General features: G+C 45.3%; 2 protein-coding genes across 9 annotated transcripts in view; one reads left to right on the plus strand and one right to left on the minus strand.

The window, feature by feature from the left end:
* Positions 1-9,026, plus strand: part of LOC142563841 (uncharacterized) — a 32,509-nt gene extending 23,483 nt beyond the window's left edge. For all 7 annotated transcript variants that reach the window (XM_075674501.1, XM_075674502.1, XM_075674503.1 and 4 more), the window contains 3 exons: positions 1,419-1,584; positions 4,263-4,373; positions 7,598-9,026. In XM_075674501.1, coding sequence (XP_075530616.1) covers positions 1,419-1,584; positions 4,263-4,373; positions 7,598-8,089 — 769 coding nt within the window. In that variant the 3' untranslated portion in view covers positions 8,090-9,026. The remainder of the gene's footprint in view (positions 1-1,418; positions 1,585-4,262; positions 4,374-7,597) is intronic.
* A 359-nt stretch (positions 9,027-9,385) lies between these two features.
* On the minus strand, positions 9,386-16,815 carry LOC142563842 (uncharacterized). 2 transcript variants are annotated; one of them, XM_075674506.1, is made up of 3 exons: positions 16,584-16,815; positions 13,335-13,544; positions 9,386-12,734 (listed from the first exon to the last, which is right to left on the minus strand). In XM_075674506.1, exons 1-3 carry the CDS (start codon positions 16,585-16,587, stop codon positions 11,446-11,448), a joined length of 1,503 nt encoding a protein of 500 aa, XP_075530621.1. In that variant the 5' UTR covers positions 16,588-16,815; the 3' UTR covers positions 9,386-11,445. The 2 variants fall into 2 exon arrangements, with proteins under 2 accessions (XP_075530621.1, XP_075530620.1); XM_075674505.1 differs by having other exon boundaries at positions 13,335-13,613.
* Between the last annotated feature and the right edge of the window lie 3,396 nt (positions 16,816-20,211).

Raw genomic sequence — 20,211 nt, forward strand, 5'->3', positions numbered from 1 at the left:
CTCCAAGGCATCCAGGTGCTCCATGCAGTGCAGTGAAAGGTTCCTCGCGAAAACAAACCACCGGAGAGACTGAATCATTTGCCGGGCCTCCTGTGAGGACAATGTTAAGGCAGCCTGCCCTACCGGGTCACCACTGCCATTGTCGCCATCGCTATCCTATGCAAGCATGTTCACAACGATCACCATATCGGTTAGTTTCCAAATCTATAGCCATCTGCCTTCTTTTCACCGGCAACGTCGTGCATTGCCAGTGCATGATCAGTGGGTGGATCAGCCATCTTCCGTTTCGGTGGTGAGTCAAACGAGGGCGAGAAACCACGGCGCCAGGAACGATTTCGATGCAACCAACAAAGATGAGCGCGAGCGATTAAGCTGTTCGCAGAACTGTGTAGAATGAGAAGCCAGCGAGCAATCTGGGAGAAGCACAGTTTGCACAGTCCATTTGTGTTCGAAGGGGTGGAAGAGCGACAAGCGAGAGGCGCAAGGAGAAGGTGGAAAATGACCACGTGGCGGCTGTTGGTGCAGTGGGCCATCATTCAGCGTATCGAATTTCTCATTTTCTTTTATTTTTTTTTCTTTTCAAGGGTTTCACATTTCACTACCTTTCGGGACGGACACCCAGCAGCCAGACTTCATCGTTATAACCGATAATGTGGCATCGGGGCATTGTAGTAAGCGGGTTATTTCACAATGAAACACACAAAAGTTGATGGTGCAGCAGCTTCTGATTGTTATAGCCGATATATTGTTAAAAACGGTATCATTGTAAGCGAGTTCGACTGTATGTGGATTTGCCTAAACCTCTTCTTTCTTGCTTCAAATGGCTTTGTGACTTTGCAGATTGATCGTATTCAAGAAAATACTAGTGCATTACTAATGCAACAATTCGCAGTGACTAAGCATTAGGAATTCTTGCAAAATCTTGTTTCCTTTATGTCTTTAGAAAAATATGATCACTTGGAAATTTAGACTCATAGAGGCATGCAGAGCATGACGAATACAACCACAAGAAATGTCTGGAGCCACAAACTTGGAGATTGAACAAATCCACATACTAGTCATCATTCGCATTAGTAGCCGAGCAACTGCGGTGCTGGAGTTCTGCCTAGTATAATTTTTAAAATAAACTATGCTTCAGACAAGAGGTCATGGAAATCCCCTCTTCCTTTCTTCCCAGGCAACCCCTCTGTGCTGTAGGCTCTCGCCCACACATTTCATGCTTTGGTCGATTTGTACATGAAAAACTGGGCAGTACCTTGTCTTTGTATCAGTGGTGCTTCGAATGTTGTGGTCAGGCTGTTCATATCAGAGACCATAAAAATATGACTGTACGCATTGGAAGCTTTGTTGTCTTGCACTTAGGGTTATGTTTTTAACTAGTTGGCGACTTCACAGTACTTTGCGTCTTGGTTTTTCAGCCTTCTGCCTTTAGATGTCCAGAGTGCATCCCCAGCAAGTATAGAGAAAAATATTGATAACCTCGATGTTGCAACTCCAACGGCCACCACGATTAAGATTGGAAAAGCTGGGCACAGTAAGAGAAAGAAGAGAGCAAAGTCCGTAGCAAGAGCTATGCATACTGTGGTAAGGACTTTCCAGCTGCAGCTGCTGTTGTGCATTCTTTCAGCTCTTGCTGTTTCAATGGACCGTGTGCAGGAAGTGCCACAAGAGCCTCGCACATCAGCACTTGCTTGGATTACCTGCAAGGAGTTTATCTAAATGTTTCTTTAACCTTTTAAAGGGACACTGAAGGTTACTGTAAAGTCAAGTTAAAGTTATAAAGCAATGCTCTAGAACGTCTACGGCGTCAATGTAATTGCGAACAGACCTTTAGTAACCGAGAAATTGAGGTAAATGCATGACACGATTTGGGACCCCCCAGTGACATTCCGGTACTAGCCTGACACTAAAAAGCACTCCTCACCATAATTTGTCACTAGTATTCAACTACTCATATTAAAAATATCATTTCATTAGGTTATAAGACGTAAGAAAATGCTACTTGTCTACTTCTGTTCGATTCTAAGAAAAATAACATTTTGACGTTACCTTCACTTAAGTAGTATGGGTGGTCTAAAGGTTTCGTTTTCGCTCGACTCTGTGCGCTCGACTCTGCGCCGCGCGCGCTTTGGAGTTTAAGATATTTTGTTTAAGATGTTTAAGAGTTTAAGATGTCTGCTAGAGGTACGTGGACGCTTCAGGACGCATTTTCTGTTAAAATAAGTCTCTTCTTCGCAAGAAACAAGCATTTCGAGGTTTCTGGGATGGTATTTCAACAGTCCACGTTGACTTAATAATAACCTTTAGTGTCCCTTTAAGGATGTATAACGACCTCAGTTCATCAAGGGAAACAAGACGAATGATGAGTGCAGTTTGTCAAGCACATTTTTGTTTTTTTATGCTGACCTGAAGATAATTTGAGCTCCTCTGTTGCTCCGCGCTTATTCCGGATGGTGTGGCTTATTTTGGCTTGTAAATAACATCAGAAGGTGCAAGGAGCTGTTGAAGAGGAAGTTGGGAGCATGGATACTTGTGTGCAGTAAAGTTTACCTTCGTTACAGTGTAAAAAAAGGCTTTTCTCAGTAAGCTTCACCTTTCTGACAGAAATGTTTTGCATATTCTCGCTTTATATTATTTTACTTAGAAGAATTCATCGTTCTGACAGAAATATTTTTAATGGGCTTGCTTTATATGATCATGGGACTCATTAGGTCACAAAAAAAAAAAAGCTTGTCCTTTTGGCAAGTTTCCTCCATTTCTTTACGCGCCTTAAGAAGTTAATGCTAATTGCACTTGTAAAGCACTAACAATAGCAATAAAAGAGTCAAATGAAAATATATTTCCTGTAACCTATTGCTGTTGCCACAACGACGTGTCTTACATTTGGCATTGTGAGTTGCATTGTCATAGCAAAAGTTATCCAAAGGGACATCAATGGGCCCAGCCAATTTAGTGGGGCGCAAACACGGTGTAAACAGAAATTCATGTAGAGTTAGCCAAAGAAGATTGGGGAAACGGGTCCCACGACAAATGTGAACTTCTGCTCAGTTGAGGAACACCGCTTCTGATTTAATGGTTCACTGTGTAGGTTGCAAAGGCTACTGACCACACTCTCGAACATTGTGTTTGAGGCTACATTGCCCATCTTTGCTGTTCAGCTTTCTACAGGTGCTGTGTCCAGTGAACATTCGTAGCTGACTGTATGTGTCATGTGACTGTATGCGTCATGCCTGTAAAGAATGTGACTGTTACAATGAGCTAGAATGGCAGACTAAGCATGCCATACGCGCATGCTGCTTAGAGAAGCCAGTGTAGAAGTGAAGTGAAAAGTGCCGCTGAAGCATAACGTTAGTACAACTGTTAGTGGTGGGAGCAGCTTATGCCTGCATCTCCCACCGAATTTCATTACACAGTGGAACAGAAACTACATCGTGGGCGCAACATGGCGGCACCAAGCCTGCCCACTTAGGCCGAGCAGATAGGAATTCTCAACATGTTCGCCCCTTCAACTTGAAGTGAATGGTATCGTAGACTTTAATTAATCTTCGTTTGGCTTCAGGACCAAAGTTTGGCTGTAATCTGAGCTGTCGTCTTCGGGCTGGTTCTCGATATCTTGGTGTAAAACAGACAGCTCACCATGTCTCCGCCTTGAATTCAAACATCATATGCTCTTTTTTGTTCGTGGTAGCTCACGCAGTGTAATGACTGAAGCATTCATTGACGTATGAAATCGCACAAATGAGTCAAAAATGCTTAATTTTAGATCTGGTTATAGTGCAAAACAGCAACATAAAAACTCATCTACATGTTACAGATATAATATACTAATAAGCCAAAGTCTTACCACTACTTCGAATGCCTTAAGATGGAGACGTGGAATGCCTGAACAATTCTGACACTTTTTGTCTCTCATTGCTCGTGGAAGCTCATACTCGAGAATGGTAACACGGACAAAGCATCACAACAAAGTGTTTTCTTTCTCTCTTTCCAGAATGACTGAAACATTCATTGGCATTAAGAAATGTGATTTTCAGTACATTTTCAATGCTAACATAGTTTCAGTTTATTAGGCTCTATAATTATGTGCAGGCGTATCAAAAACAGATTTTTTGTTCATTGTAAAAGCTGCTTTCATTAAATTTAGGTTTTACTGTAACTCAGTATCGAAACAGTAGAACTTGTTTTTTTTTTTTTTGCGCAAATTCAATCGACCACTTCTGGCAAGCACTGATAATTCCTTTTTTTCTGCTTGCACCCCTCAGTCCACGCAGACAGTGTCCTCATCCGGAAGAGGGTCACTGATCACATTCCTGTCGACTACGAATGGTACTGATGCAATGACTCAAGTCAACCACAGACGTCAGGCTGATAAGGTAAGTCATGCAGTGTTAGAAAGCCGGCCTCTTGCTATTAGCTTCGATGAACAAAATGTAATTGAATACTCTAGCTATTGTCATCACCAACACCATGCTTCAAAGACCAACTGAAGCAGAATTTCACACCATGGTAAAATTTCAGTTTCAGATAGTGCAGATATAACGAGCAGCCTCTGCGCAAAATTTTGCGCTTGAAATACCAGTGGATGCATTACAAGAAGCTTTAAAAAAATGAACATTTTTTTCACCAGAACTGAAATTAAAAAAAGCGCCATTACCGCCCTCTGAAAATGATACAGCGCCTGGAATGTTGTGTGACCTCTGAGATGAGGCAGTATTGGCGCCCCAAAGGTCTGTGTCATATTTGATAACCACCATTTGCCCTTGTTGTCTGCTTAAGTGCAATTTAAATGCCGATAAGAAGACAGCAGCTCTGCAGCTTTGCCAAGATTGATTTTGTGATACAGTAGACTTTCGTTTATTGAACTCTAGTTAATTTGATCCTGATCTAAGCTTCCAGTCGGTACCCATGCATATATCTGTGCCCAAAATTTCATTATTTCAATCCTAATAATGGCCCTTCATCAGATAATTCAAACTTGGCCAGCCAGCATGCAAGTGTTCGACCCCTATGGTGACTTCAGTAGACCCCTTTAGTAGCAGCATGTCTCGGCGGAACTTAGGGGACAGTTAATGCGTAGAACACACTCACTCCCATCGAAAACTCCTATTTGCGGCCTACGCTAGGAAGATTTTTATGCACAAACGGTAGCTAACAATGTTCGATTACGGTATTTGCTCAATCCTGATGTGTGTCTTTTTTTTCCATGAAAATTGGGCCGAAGATTATCTGCGCATTGGGTACGCAACCAAAACCGCATTCGTGGCGTTCGTATGTTTTACCGCATAACAGCACTGTATTGCGGCAAAGCTAACTTTTAAAAACATCTGCGACCAAGCTAGCTTTAAAAATTTGTGCGGCAAAGCTGACTTCAGAAAGCTGGCTGCCATAGTGGGAACACATATTCGACCCTTGCCCATTTTTCTTGCTAAAAATTTGGGCGTTTGTTAGATATCTACATTGTTAACAGGCTTTAATGTCATTTCTACGTTAGCTTTCTACGTTGGGCACACATAAAGCGGGCGCGCGTTTGATTCAGGGCCATGCTAGAATTGGGTAAATACTACCAAATGGACCTGGGGTGTGTTTTGGAGTCTTTCTGAGTCTTGTTTAATTCTACCCACTAAATAATTCGATCATTTTCGTAGGTCCCTATCAAGGTCGAGTTAATGGAAGTCGATTGTGTATGCTACTCATTTATAACCAATTACTAAAGCGAAATTTTGCTTAAGTTGTGCTTTAATGCTGCAAAACAGTTCCTACTGTAACACAGCCTGACGCAGCCACAGGCTTTGACCTCAGCGGCTGCATTCTTGCATGTCCTACGGAAAAAGAAAGCAGTAAAAATGCTGTGCTGAATCAAAGGTGTGAAGCTAGGAGGGTGAATCGAGTACATGCATTGGTTTGGGGTTCCCAGCTGCAACACCGCAAAAGAGAAGGGCTAAAAAAATGGAGGGAACACCACACGGTGCTTTTCTTTGTCTTAGTACTTTGGCCACGCTGTCACAGCTGTGAGGATATTCCAACTTGCCCACTCCTCCACCTATTGGTTTGGGTATGCCCACCATTCAAGGGCACCGCGCATAAAGCCATTGGGTTCCCGGGTCCAGTGCTTTTACTGCGACAGCAGTTAAGCGCTTCAAGCTGGCTTTGCTTTGCCCAACTGTCCTTTTCATTGACGAGGACCGCAACAGCAATTGCTATCATTAAGTTGTTATTAGGTCATTGTCAGACTACCTTGTTGTCCTGCACTTCACCTTTGCTATAAAGCAATAGGAAAAGTTAACTCACCACCGCTAGTACATTGCCCAATCTGCCAACACTCCAAAGCCCAGCTAACTGGCAGAGCACTTAACATTCAATAGTTTTATTCTTACAGGTGTAACATCTAAGTTGTTGGAACCCGTAAGATGTTACATAGAAACATCAACAAAACAGGCTGAGAAGGCCAAATAGCTGTTCACACATTCAAAACATAACTGCCCACTACCACTCCTGAGAGTTAAACTCATTTCCGGCAATGTGCACACATGAACCAGATTTGACATCCACTAGGCTATCATGCAGTATTTCCACCTAATAATTTGTTGTGAAAGTTTTTGGGTGCCGCAGACTCTTGTGAGTAGCACCGTCTGTGCCTTTATTTCAGAAGATGCAAAGAAGCAGTTACTGTAGCGAATGGGGGCGATTGTTTTGCACTTCACAGAGAATAAGTTCCAAAGAATGTGCACTCAATGCACAATACACGGAACGTTTTTGCATTCCACCCCCCATTGGAACACAGCCGCTGCAGCCGGGGAGGAACCAGCGAGCCCGTGCTCAGCTGCGGAACAGTTGTCATTGAGAATGATGTCCGCTTTAAAAATCGCGCTGCTGTTGCAGTACTGTATGACTAGTCATAATTATAACAATATCACTTTATTCTAAGCCTTTCGTGCTTACCAAAGCAATGTGTGCATTTTACACAGAAATATTTGCAGTTCAGTGGCACCAGACTCTGGCTAGTATGACGTGCATCATGGGAAATGTGCACAGGACTGCTCGGTGTAGCCATGTGTATGGCTCTTTGATTTCTCCATATCAACCTGGAGAAGCAAAGAGCACTGCGAACGTGACAAATCTTTGCTGCTAAATGTATCGCATGATGATAACAGACACATGATGCAGCTTATCGCAGGTGTCAAAAAATTTTTCAACTGCGGTCATGTAACCGCTACCGAGTATGACTTTGTGCGTTTTACGAGCTCCAGTGCTTTTAGGCAGCATATTTCACATTATTGAGGGCTTCTCAGCCTTTAATGAAATACTGGTTTTAATGAAGTTCACTTCCTTATTACAAAGGTTTAATGTGAGTGAATAAACATTTTGCCAGCTCCAGCACTCTAAGAAGGGACGTCCCGTGGTACTATGGCTCTGCGAGAGCTTCAAAATGCCAGTTATAACCAAGTTCACTTTGCTTCTGTGTGACTTTGTTATGATGAGGGCTTAGGACAGACAAGTTTGGTGCCAGAGGAATTGCTGAAGCCCGCTGATATTTTTGAAACCCCTGTACTTGGTTCATTTCGGCAATGCGAAGACACTATCCTCCTTTCTATTGTAGGGTTCTGGAACAGCAACACAACAGTTCCAGAAACTGCCACCTGATCTGAACACAGAAGGGGACTGCAAAGGCCTGTTCCCACCAGATTTCTCACGGCACTTTCATAAAGCGGACAACAATGACTATAATCCAGCTTGCATCGAGGACGATACTGTTCGTTGGCTGCGGGCTCCTCTTGCACCGCAACCGAAACTGGTCGACTCTGCAAGCTCCTCGGCACCTGCTGAGTCATCCGGCTTCAGTCTTTTAAAAGTCAAGCAAGAAGTCGTTCAAGGCAGTGACACTGAAGAAATTGTGTTTGATCCCCTTGTTGTGCCAAAACAAGAACCTTGTTCGCCACAAGGGGGAGACTGTGATGACTTTGTTATGGAGTGTCATGAAGACGTCAAACACAGTGGTGAACCAAATTTTCAGCTTCCTCCGCATAACGCCATTAATGCCATGAGCCAGTGGGACGATGTTAATGTAAAGCGTGAACCCTCCTCACTGTAGTGCAATGTGGACCAAATCATCATTTTTAAAGGATGTCCCAGCCAACATGAAGTAAGTTTAAACAAAAAAAAGATGTGTGGATGGAATCAATGGTTCAGTGTTGTCAACCTGCTGGAGAATCCTTCGGTATTCTTTTTGTTCTTATTTATGGAGTGACTAGTACTGGTTTATAACGTTTTAATTCTTTAGTTTATGGCCTAAACATCAATTTGTATTGGAGAGCATATCTGAAAAATGTTACTTTTCAATTGTTTGCGATTCGTTGCCAGACTTGAGTGCCTCTTTTTTTCCACACCTAAAATAAAGACACGACACGGTGGGCTGTGGTGACTTAAAAAAATTCGGGGGCTTTCTTTTAAGCATAGAAAAATGATCCAGCAGAAGAGTAATTCATCGTATGCACCTGAATAGAGTAGAACCCCATATATGTGTGGTAAACGTGAAAAACAAAAAACGTAACCGTGAGGAAGATTGCAAATCGCCACAGCAAAACATAAGAAACAGTGGCTGCCAGTGCAGTTATATCTCTCATTGCGTCTACTGTAACCAGGAACGGCTCATGTGCACTTGTTAATTACGGGACACATACGGTGATCTGTGGCAGTGGCCCCTACTGCAGTATTTTGTGTGTGCCTCACTGCATAACACAGTTGCCCTGCACTGAAGCTGACTAAAGAGAACCAGCAGTTCAGAAATGCAAATGACTTGTAGGCGCCAAAGTAAATGTAGCCCTGTACTCGGAAGAATTGGTCAAGTGTGCGTGGTTCTCGGCAGATCTTATTTGGTGCACATTTTTTTCAGTTCCTTCGCCAACTGCTATGTGCATGTATTTTTCCCAATGTTTGTGCAGTGCCTGCTTGTGCAACTTTGTCCATTAATGCATTTATGGCAAACTTTGGTCACTTGTTGCAATAAATTCATAGCTTGTTGCAGTGAATGGGTTGTTTGTGGCAACATGCAAGAGCCAATTTCTCCCTGCTCCATTATATTCATGTGGCGGCCACTTCCAAATCCACGTAAGGTGGGGGTACATTACAGAATGGCGCTGTACCAAATGGGACATAATACATAGGAGTCAGTGGAATTTCGGTCGGCACCATGAAAACTCAATGTAGCCTCTGGGAAAGCGCAACAGCGAGGAACGTATCAACGGGGTTCCACTGTATGAAGTTTTTGAATGTGCTCTGTAAACTTTGTACGGACCCTTGTGGTCCTCATGTTAATAACTAGTTTGTAATTTAGAATAAAAAAAGGAACAGCGCAACACAGGACGAGCAAGTAAACAGGACAGAGCACTCACTAGCAACCAAATGCTTTATTTGCAGAAGCAGCATATAAATACATCAACAAATACAGTTTGTAATTTGTTCTTCAAGCTTACCTTGAAAAGAAGTGGGAGCAGAATCGATATTTAGGAAGCACCTATACAATACAGCCTACAAAAGTAGACAAAAGGACAGTTCCATATGTGATGTGTGCCATCTGTATAATAAAATAATTTGTGAAGATGTTTACTCTTCTTGTCTGCGATTGCCACTACACCTGCAGAAGGCTGGGAACTCGAAATCCATTTCGAAATAAGCACTTTTCCGACGTCATCTACAATTTATGCTTGGATGTAATGCTGATTGAGGACAACATAACCAAACTTAACAGTAAACAAACACCCATAAGACCTCCTGCAGGAACCAAAATCTGAATCTTAAGATATACTGAAGCTTGAACATTGTTTTACTTGCATCTCAATTTCATGTCAAGCTTGCCTACAAATGCTGTCATAGCACTGTGTTTCACGTTGATGTAAATGTGCATTGTTATTAAATGCTATAAGTTATAGCATTTCAAAATTGTAAAGCAATTGAAAAGTGTATCGTTCAGAAGGCTGGATGAGATGCCCATGCTGCTGTTATAAGTGGGTGTGTGAACACAAAGTCAGTGAACACAAAAACATTTTTTGTACAATGACTGTAAAAGACACATATAAAGAAGGACTGTCATATCACAAAACGTGCAGGACAGCTCTCACCTCGTAAAAGTTAGTTTGGGTGTCAGGCTATGTTTGCTGAAGGTCCCAGTGAGAGATGATAAGCTGTCGTTTCTTCGTAACTAAAAGGCACGAGCAGCTTCTCATTGTCCAAACTCAGCAGCAGAGAAGGTTAACGAATGTCTGGTTTTGGAACTGGCAATCGCTTACATCTGCAGTTGTTGCGATGACTGCAGCACATGGCATTATAGTGCTGAATTGGTTGTTGTGGCACACTTTTTTGGGGTCATTGGCCTGAGCTGCAAGATGCTGCTGATGCACCATTAAATCTTCCTTACAGGCCTCGTCACACTTGACCGATGTGAGTGTACAGGCCACAGCAGCCAAAGTGGCTGGCACCAACAACGAGAGCCAGTGGCCGCACCCCCCTACCAATGCAGTCTTCCTCTTTTCCGCAAAGTTGCGCACTCGCATCTGTCTATCTCACACTTTCGTCACGGCTTCATCACGGTTCCTTTGTGCCGTGGAAGTCTAAACGCACATTTATTCATATTCTGTGGCCTGCTAGGATGCTCGTCTTCCTGTGCCCTCTGGTTATCCGACACATTAATTAAATTACTATGAATAGACCCTTTTCCTAGTTTGCAAGCGCTCTTCTGTGCATTGCACATTGGCCCAACTGTGCACGGTGTGTGCTCGTTGCAAAAATGACTTTCAATAGCTTGGCAGACTGCGGCACAGGAAAGCTAGCTTTACAATTTAAAACAGGCGCTTCTGTTTGTTATATTCCTGTTGGCATTGCTGACGTTCTTAAAGGGATACTAAAGAGGAACATTGGGTCGCTTAAAATTCAAAGATTAACCTTCGGCAGATATCTGCCTGGTTGGGGATAACCAAATAAAGGGAAAGAAAATTGCAACCAAAATCAGTTCAGACTAATAAAGTAATGCTTCGAAACTCTATCTGCATAAAATTCGCGATAACAGGCTGGTTATTAGAAGAGAGAATGAAGGCCAAAGTTCAATTGTATAAATTTCGTACCGAAACCACGGGGTCGGTAGGTCTGAGCAGCGTTGCAAATTTCAAACTGTTTTTCATACGTAATGTCACTGTTGTGCCTCGGCAAAAGTATTTTGAAGTGGCTTAGTCTTTGGGCCCTCAAGAATACAGTGTTGTCAACTTTCACGAATAAGAAATAAACTAGGCCTGAGCAGATGGCAAAAAAATCTATGACGTCGTGAGGAGCCTGTGCAGGAACTTTAATGCAGCGTCACCACCTGTCCTTAGTTTTGTTTTTCTGTCTTTCTCTTACTTATAAATCCTCTTTAAGCCCAGTGTCCCTTTAAGTCTCATTCGAGCAAGGGCCCTGGTCTTACGGTATTAGACTCCTTATTGCCCTGACTAGTGGATCACTTTCAATATGCGCCGAAAGCTCTATGAATGAGTGGTGAACAGCTAGGTGACTGATGTTCCAAAGGGAGATGTTCCACTTGTGCACAGCACTCGCCTGCGTGAACTCGCAGCAGCGTCTGTAGTGGTTAATGAAGGCTACCGAACTCTCCACAAGGAGCTTACTGTATCCTGTGCAGTGCTGCTCGACGCTATGAACTCCTGCCTCACAGACCGACCTGGAGCGAGCAATATGCTTCGTGAAGTCTCGCTGATGCAAGTCCACGGAGTGGTAGGTGAACAGTCTCGTCTGAAGGGGCAGGTCCTCCAGGCTGGAATATTGCAAGTTGAGAGGGTATTCGGAGCAGTAGTACCTGCTCCTGAGGTCTAAACTTGCAACAGAACCATTGCCTTCATGTTCCATCTCCTGGACCAAGGATGGGATGCTGGAATGCCGTAGCGGAACCATGAGCTCGTCAATGTCTACATGGATGTAGTACTCCATTCTGGACATGGACCGGAAAATGCAGTCATAGAGACCCGGCATTTGTCCATGTGCATGGACGTCGCCTGTGTCGGCAATGAGCTTGAACGGGACGAGGGTCACGTCAACTCCTGCAGACTGCAGCCACGCCAGGAGGAGCTTGGCATCCGATGACATCTGCAGGTCGTAGAAGTAAAATGTACTCACTCCCACAAGTCTGTAGTGTGAGATGAACTCGACAATCTTCCAGAGGCTAATGGAGGATCCGTAAGACGGTCTGACGCACACGGCACAACACTTCCCTTCAGCCCGTTCTGGCGGGCGATGCAGCTGGAGCCATCGCAAAGAACTCGTGAGAGAACCTCGAATGGTGACTGCCACTTGGATGTCTTCATCGATGGGAATCGTTCTGTTCAGCGGCGGGCACAGGATCAGGGCATTCTTGAAGCTCGGATTAAGCCAGGTCCAGACTAGTTGGATACGGGCTTCATGCCTGATTGTGCTGTTGGATGTCCGAATGATGCACACCAGAGGTGGGTGTTGAATGGGAGTGCTGCTTAATGTCGGCTTGTGGCTTCGCACGAGGCTTGTGATGTGGATTGCGCTTTCTTTCATGGTGACGAGGAACGCAGAGAAGATGTGGATGTTGTCTGTTACAGCGTGCCATGACTCCCGCTCTGTCCTAGGATGTCCTTGAGCAGAAAAGCGCAGTACCTGCGCAAGTTTTTCGTCCCAAAGGCGGAAGTGGTGCTCTGATTGAAGTTCATTCTTGCTTGGACAGGTTGTCCCTGCGAGCAATAGGGCAACTTCCAGTGAATAAGTGAGCTAATATTTTCAGATATGTGTGTTCAGATATGTGTGCCCTGCCTGTAGCTATGTTTATCCTCGTTACAATAGAGAGAGGCAAGTGCTGTGTTACTGCCCTAAATAGACTCTACACAGTATACAGACTCACTAGAACATATCTGGACATCAGTCACAATCGTACTGACATCTGTGCTAAAGTCAGCAGTGCGCTATGGTCATTTGCTTCTGACGTGTCTGTTCTTTTACACGTCTATTGCCCTTCTTTTTGCTTGCTGGATAGATATATATTGCGTATAGTGCTAGCAAATACGTTTCCGTATCTAGCGACAAGATAGCTAAGACGGCAACACTGGACTCCCGTTGATGTTTTATTCTCGAGCTATCGCTGTTGGCGACGTCACTTCCGGGCGTGCTCATTGGCCACGCCACCGTAACTGGCTGTGACGAAGGGAATCGCACACCGCCCATCAGCGTTCACTCGCGTTCAACTGGCCCACGGACTGGGCGCTACGGTAACGCACAAGTATCCGCTAAAGTGATCGATTGATAATACACGGCCCCGGAATAAGCCCTCCACATACAATTCAGGTCCGGGGCCGAGTTGGTGGCGGGTGAAGCCTTCTGAGCAAGTGATTCAGTCATCCAAACCGAGCTCGACTCCGTCGTCGTCAGCCACGTGGCACAGATGTTTCTGCATCTTAGGAACAGCAGAACACCAGTGCAGCAGAGGAGTAGTATCGTGAAGACCAGCAGCCTCGACGATCTCCGCACCGCCATCGGCAGTCGTCGTACTGCGTTGCGGAGTAATAGACATCTGAGCATCGCCTCACGATGGCTTCGTATCGTCGCGCATGTGCGAGCTGAAACAAGGTGAGAAAGGAAGACAATTCTTTTACCGAATGTCTCGTAGTGAAGCTTTTTTACTTCTGCTAAACAAATTACTGCTCCTGAACTCGGGCGACCGACTCATTGTCGTGCCGGTTGTAAGCCGCCTCCGTTGCCCGCGCTTTTCTGTTTGCGCGCTTCCCAACGGCCGAAGTGCGCGAAGTTCATCAGCGCCAGCTAGTTTCAATCATGCAGGGAAAGTCGGAGGGAGCATGGCGTCAGGCAGTTCGCCTTCGCCAAACATTCTCTAACCTATCTCTATGCGCTTTCTCGCCTCATGCGCACATGACGCGCTGAATCATGGGAACGGCACGGTGCACATTGTTTGCAGACTAGCTACGTACCACGTTATATTGTTCACGGTAGGTTTTAGTTTTGAATTGAATTGTGGCGTTTTACGTGCCCAAACCACGGTTTTATTATGAGGCACACCCGTAGCGGGGGACCCGGGCTAAATTTTGATCACCTGGGGATCTTTAATTAACGGCTCCCAATGCAGGGGACACGGGTGTTTTTGCATTTCGCCCTTGTCGAAATGCGGCCGCGATTTGATCACTCGATCTCGTGCTTAGCAGCCCAACACCACGCCGGGTAGGAGCACCGCTGGCCGCCGTAGTAGGGCCACCGCTTTCTGTCAATCGATCGTAACCCGGTCCACGCCGCCCGCTTACTGCTCGTCGCATTTGAGGCTTCTGCTTCTGTGCCTCGTAACCTGGAAACATTGTTGCCGTTGTGTACCACTCCAAAACGCTGCAGCACTTCTATCACGCGCAGCCATTAACACTCCGAGAACAGGCAAGAACGACTGATTCGCAAGCTTGCGAGGTTCGCCTCGACCGCGCTTAGAAACACAACGGCTCGCGCCCCTAAACTTTCCTCATGTGTCTTGAATGTTCGAGCGCGTAATGAACACAAGAACGAATTATACAATACCGCGTGAGCCCCTCCGTTTATTCAGGCGTATCCCAGTCCGAAACAACACGACTGATCACAACGAGCTCACGTGCAGTTATCGATTTGAATAAACGTTACTACGGAAACGCTCCGGACGGTTCGACCGGTGGAGCTGGCATAGATGACGAGCCCAGCGTAGCCGCGTGAGGTGCACTAGAAACGACCGCTTGCCATCACGTGACCGGTCACGTTATGCTTGGGTGCTTTTCCCACGAATCGGTGTCACGTGGTCCTCCCTATTTTTCACAGCGAAGCTGTTAGCCTCTCGGTGGTCGGCATTTTTCGTGTCCGCATCCGTGAGCAAAAATGTGAGCCGATCCGGGCGGCAGTGCAGGCCAGAAACAGTGACTCAGAGGCTTCAAGCAATCAGCAAAGTGAAGCGAACAGTACGTACATTCTTTGGAGTCACGCATGCAACGTACAGAAGAGCGTGCGTTTCACTAAAGAAGCACAAAACAGGCATCCGCACCACATGATTTATGATAAGGCGCTCCTGTTAACAATGCGGAGCAAGCAGCGCTCCCCGCATGCGTTCCCCGGTAAAGATTACTGTTGTGCAAGCTGGCCGCGCTGACGGCAGCTTGCGACGTGGCGAGTGACGTCCCTAGCCTTTCATAAGGAACCAGCCTAGCAACTGATTTCAATGTTGTTGCAGCACAGCTATGCGTTGCGGCGTGCTGTCAAAATTACCATTACTCACATTACTATTATTACTCTGAATTACCATTACTACCGCTACTCTAAAGCGATAAAGCATTGCATAGCCCCCCGCCTCCCCTCAGCACTTGCGTACAACCACCACTATAGTGGCGGTTGTCAACAGCTTTACTGGACAACCAATTTCTCAGGGCTGGGATGGCGAGACAATTTTTCCTTCCATATACCTAGCGGACCTTTGCTTTAAAAAAATATAAATGGGCTACGAGCATTCGCAGCTACGCCTCGCTGCTAGCTGTAGCCGTGACGCGCGAGATGACGCTCGAGATTTGAGTCGCGATAAAACTCCTTAAACTTCGTAAAGTAGCGACACTCTCCTTCTCCGCCTTCACTCCTCGTTTCTCCTCTCTTTCACTCTCCCTCCTCGACCGTGGCGCCGCCTACACTGCTCGAGCGTAGCAACGGCGCCAACATGCGCTTCTCGCCACTCCGTAGTCGCTTCTCGAGCAAAAATGGCGCTGATTCACGGCGCGAGGGCCCACGTGATGCCATTAGGCCAATAACGACGCGGCGTCGGCCTCGGCCAGTGCGCGCGAGGATGCGGCGGCATTCTTCAAAGCGTGGCAGTACTTTACAAAGTTTGAGGAGCTTTAAGCCGCGATCATCAGATCCCGTTGCGCCGGTTGCGAAATGCGCAGTTGCTGCCGGAGCACAACGCCGCCCCCCGCCCTTCCTCCAATCCCCCCATGGCTTCTCGCGCGACGGAAAATGGCGCGTTTGCTCTCCGCTTTCTTCGTTCGCGCGCGCCAGATTGAGCCACAATCCTCGGCTTGCCTCGCGTGCTTTCGCTCGCACATACGGCATACGACGTGCGGCGACAGTATTATCGCCCTTAGACTGTATACGGAACATCACGGCGACGGCGATGGCAGAAATGTGCTTGGAGCGTTCATAAAAGTGCTATCGCGATAAAAGATTGCGATGTATATGCTCAGAATGATTACGCATCTGCGCATAAACTTACTGCATTTAGGTGTTAAAAAGCGTGATTGGTTGGAAATTATTGATATACAAAATATGTAATAAGTACGTGATGTTCAAATATACACTCCAGCGACGGTTTTCTCCGAGTAACAACAGATCTCTAAGGCTATGCCTTTGCAAGTAGTATGTACGGCGAAAGTGATTGCGCTCAAGTCGGAAACACATCATGGCAGCCGTGTCTTAGATCTCGCCTATGATAACGTCACAATGCCGGAAACATTCGCTAGACCTATCCTTGTAGGCCTAGCGTGCTGTTGCAAGTGACATTCGCGATGGAGAAAATCACCCACTCATTCAGCGTCGAAGACGGACTCCATGCGGCGTGGCAGCTGGGGTTATAGTCCTTGTACGTGCAGAAATAGACTTCGTTGACGTTGACGACGCTTGTAAGGAGGAACGTTTCCCTGGTGGTATCTAAGGTTGTTATTTTAACGCAAAACGGAACGGATACAGCTACTGCTGAAGCTCATCTGTGCCGCGCATGAGCTAAGACTGGCAATTCGTCGCGACCAAGCAGCGGTACATGAGTAATACGCAAAGCTCGAGCAGCTGGTTTGTATCCCTGCCAGTTGGCTACCGCTTTTGTTTTCTGCTCTTTCTTTATTTTTCTCTACTTCCGCCTTTTTTCATCCTTCGCATTGTGTGGTAGACCTTGTGCCTTTGTGTTCTCATTCTGTGTTTCTCTCCCTCTACCCGTCTCACACACACACATATACGAACGCACCGACACGCGCACACAATCACACATAAAACGGTTCGTCTTACTCGAAGAGTTTGCATCTAATATAAGAACATTGCGCGGAGCTTCACCTTAGATTGGGCGATAGGTAGCCATTCAAAACCCGCACAGTGGACAATAGGGCAACCATCAGGTAAACACCCTAAGCAGTCTAGTAGGACCAGCTTTGAAATGAACAATGCACATGTCGCGTGGTTGTTTACGTATGGGCGCGTTTTAAAGCGAAGCTTTGTTTGCCTGCTCTCCTGGGTTTAGCGGGGCTTCTGCTAATGGTTGGATCGGTACCGCGGCGGCTGTATCTTTGTGAATGCATGAATATGCGAACGTTACATGCGCGTCGCGTGGAAGTACGAGGAAACGGTATTGTATGTAACTCCTGTAGGCTGACCGGCAAGTGGTGTCACTGCGCACCTCCGTTTTGCGTAACCGAATGTGAGCGAATTCCTGCACAAAATATTAATACAAAATATCTGCACGCAAGTATCTCTGAAGCACTCAGACATTGTAACGAATTAGCAAATTATAATCGACCATTTAGTGCGATTGATTTTTCTTTGAGTTGGCCATTTGGTATGTTCAACTGTGTGTGTGCCGATTCTTGGCCAAGCTTGCAAAATGTTATGCGCCATTGCACATAATCCTAAATGTACCTAAACACGTGTCACATACTTCCCTGTGCACGCACCTGTCATCGCAATTCTTGTATCGACAAGCATCATGCTAAGCATCCGCATCATCGACAAGCATCGGCATCATGATAAGTGGCCTTTGTCCTCGTTACATCGCTGCGTCGATGCCTGACACTGCGCCTTCGCCTGATTCGGTGTTTGAATTTCGGCATAGCTTACGAACGGTGTAGCCTGCAGATATAAAAAGACTCCATGAGGTTAAAGTTTACCATTTTGGTGGGTAAGCATATGCATGTGGTATGGGATTAAAACGCTCCATACGATGAACATATAAGCCCGGTTGCATGGATCGCCGTTAGTTGTACAGAAGTTGACTGCAGGCTTCACTTGAATCCCGGCCACGGCGGCCGCATTTCGATGGGGGCGAAATGGGAAAACACCCGTGTGCTTAGATTTAGGTGCACGTTAAAGAACCCCAGGTGGTCAAAATTCCCGGAGTCCTCCACTACGGCGTGCCTCATAATCAGAAAGTGGTTTTGGCACGTAAAACCCCAAATATTAATTAATTATTATTAATTGCAGGCTTCACTTAAGCTTCACTTCACATAAATTCCGACATATGCTTAGGATCGGCATCCTTTTGTTTCATATGTAGGGCACGAGACATCCGACATTTTTATGTTCTAAAGTGGTCCAACTGAGGCATTGAAGATTGTACCACAGCATGACGATATAGGAAACGAAATTCTACTCCGGACCATGCATTAAGATTTTGTATTTTCTTACGTTTCCTATGCACTGTTGGTTTTTGATAAATCAATTATGTATATGCATCTGCACCGTTTTTGGCAATGCCATCAGTTGATAAGCAGCGCAAGCATTCATTCTTTGCTCTTCGCCTTGCTACTACAGAAACCACGTTATATATCTTACTAAATTCTGGACTTCTTGTACTTAAAATCTACTTCTCGTTGATATAAAAGTGCTGATCCAAAGAACTTACTACTTGGGCTCGGTGGCAATATAATGCAGAAATATTGATAGTGTATGAATGGACTAGTAGAAGTGAGGCACGCAAGCATAGCACCATCTCCTAAAGAAAAACCAAACATAGGCGAAATGCTCCATGCCATCCATTCTGAGATACCATAGCTCTTTATGCGGTAGCGCAACTAATGCCATGCTTACGCACTGCATTAACCAAGCGCCGTATCTGTAATGTAATGCCTCATGGGGGTCTTTAAAGGAAAATAAATTATATCTCCCTTCTTCTTTAGCATTCGTCGCTTAATCTTGTTGGTTATCGCCCAAACTTTCCGCGTTGGTTCTTCTGGTCATTGCGTCTACAAGCGAAGCTGACCGTAAAAAAGTTAAGCATTGAAAACGCAAGATAACAAAAAAGTGGGAAAAAACGGACGTTTGCATCTGATTGCAGTGCTGCTCAAAGTACGGACGGCTTATGAGAACGTGTCCTACGTTCACGCATGGATGGCAGCACACACACGGCATATCTGAACGACGAACGATACAAGAAGATACCTGTTATATGTCACTTCCAACTTGAGCGCCAGGAGGTTGGAAACCGGAAATTGGGGACAACTTTATGCAAAAAACTTCTTGGAAATGGCATCATGTCGGAAAGCTTGATTTATACAGTTGCGTGGCTGCTTTGTTCAAATTTCAGCATCAATGTGACAGGAGTGCAGTCGCGTGCATCTCTCTAGTCAATTTGACCAGTTTCAGTGTTTCCTACAATATTGACACATCCAGGAATACATTGCAGCTGCGCTACCCTGACGATACAGATGTAGCTATCTTCGGTGCAACCTGATAAATCGGCAGTGTATTAGGATCACTCGGGGCAGGACGTGAAGATGCTCGCCTACGATTATCGCTCGCACCGAGGTCCCATTCAAAATAAATATGGGAACGGCCATGAAATCATGCTTCGCTTTTCATAACCTTGTTGAAATTTGATTACATTCTGGGGATATTAGCTAAGTGAATAAGCTCTGTATTTCGTTGTTTCGCAATCGCGATATGTTCCGTGAACTTCAGATATGATTAGTGGATCGACGTTATTTAAGTTATTCACCACTTATTTTTCCACAATTTTGAATGTTTCCCGTCGAATAATGCGTTTCCGGAGAAACTGTGCTTTTTCTTTTCTTTTTTTTTTTTGGTTACAGCACTGAATTTATTATTTACGGCGCTGAAATACCGTGTTTCCCCTCTTGGTTGTGAATAATTCTCGGCTTGTTGACGCTATTTCGCCCCTTTACTTGGCACTCCAATGCGCAAGCTGCTGCAGATATATGACGCGCGAAAAATCCCCCTGCTGTTTTCCTTTCTTCGAACCGCGTGTAGGCAGTGAAAAACTTCAAATGAATGAACAAAACGTATATTGCACGTGCCGGCTTATATAGAGCGCAAGGTTCTTTTAACCGGCCCGCGGGTTCCAGCAGCTGGTGTATAGTTTGCCGAGGCAAGGTCGCCTTGAACATTCTTCTAAAAAAATGTAATTCTTTCTTTTTTTTTCATTTCACAGAG

The sequence above is a fragment of the Dermacentor variabilis genome, chromosome 11, assembly GCF_050947875.1.
Source record: "Dermacentor variabilis isolate Ectoservices chromosome 11, ASM5094787v1, whole genome shotgun sequence".
Taxonomy (NCBI): Eukaryota; Metazoa; Arthropoda; class Arachnida; order Ixodida; family Ixodidae; genus Dermacentor; species Dermacentor variabilis.

Coding starts and splice junctions, on each gene's coding strand:
- LOC142563842 (XM_075674505.1), bottom strand. Junction 12,735..13,334: donor CTCGGCCCCGGACCTGAATT/GTATGTGGAGGG, acceptor TATTGCTCGCAG/GGACAACCTGTCCAAGCAAG.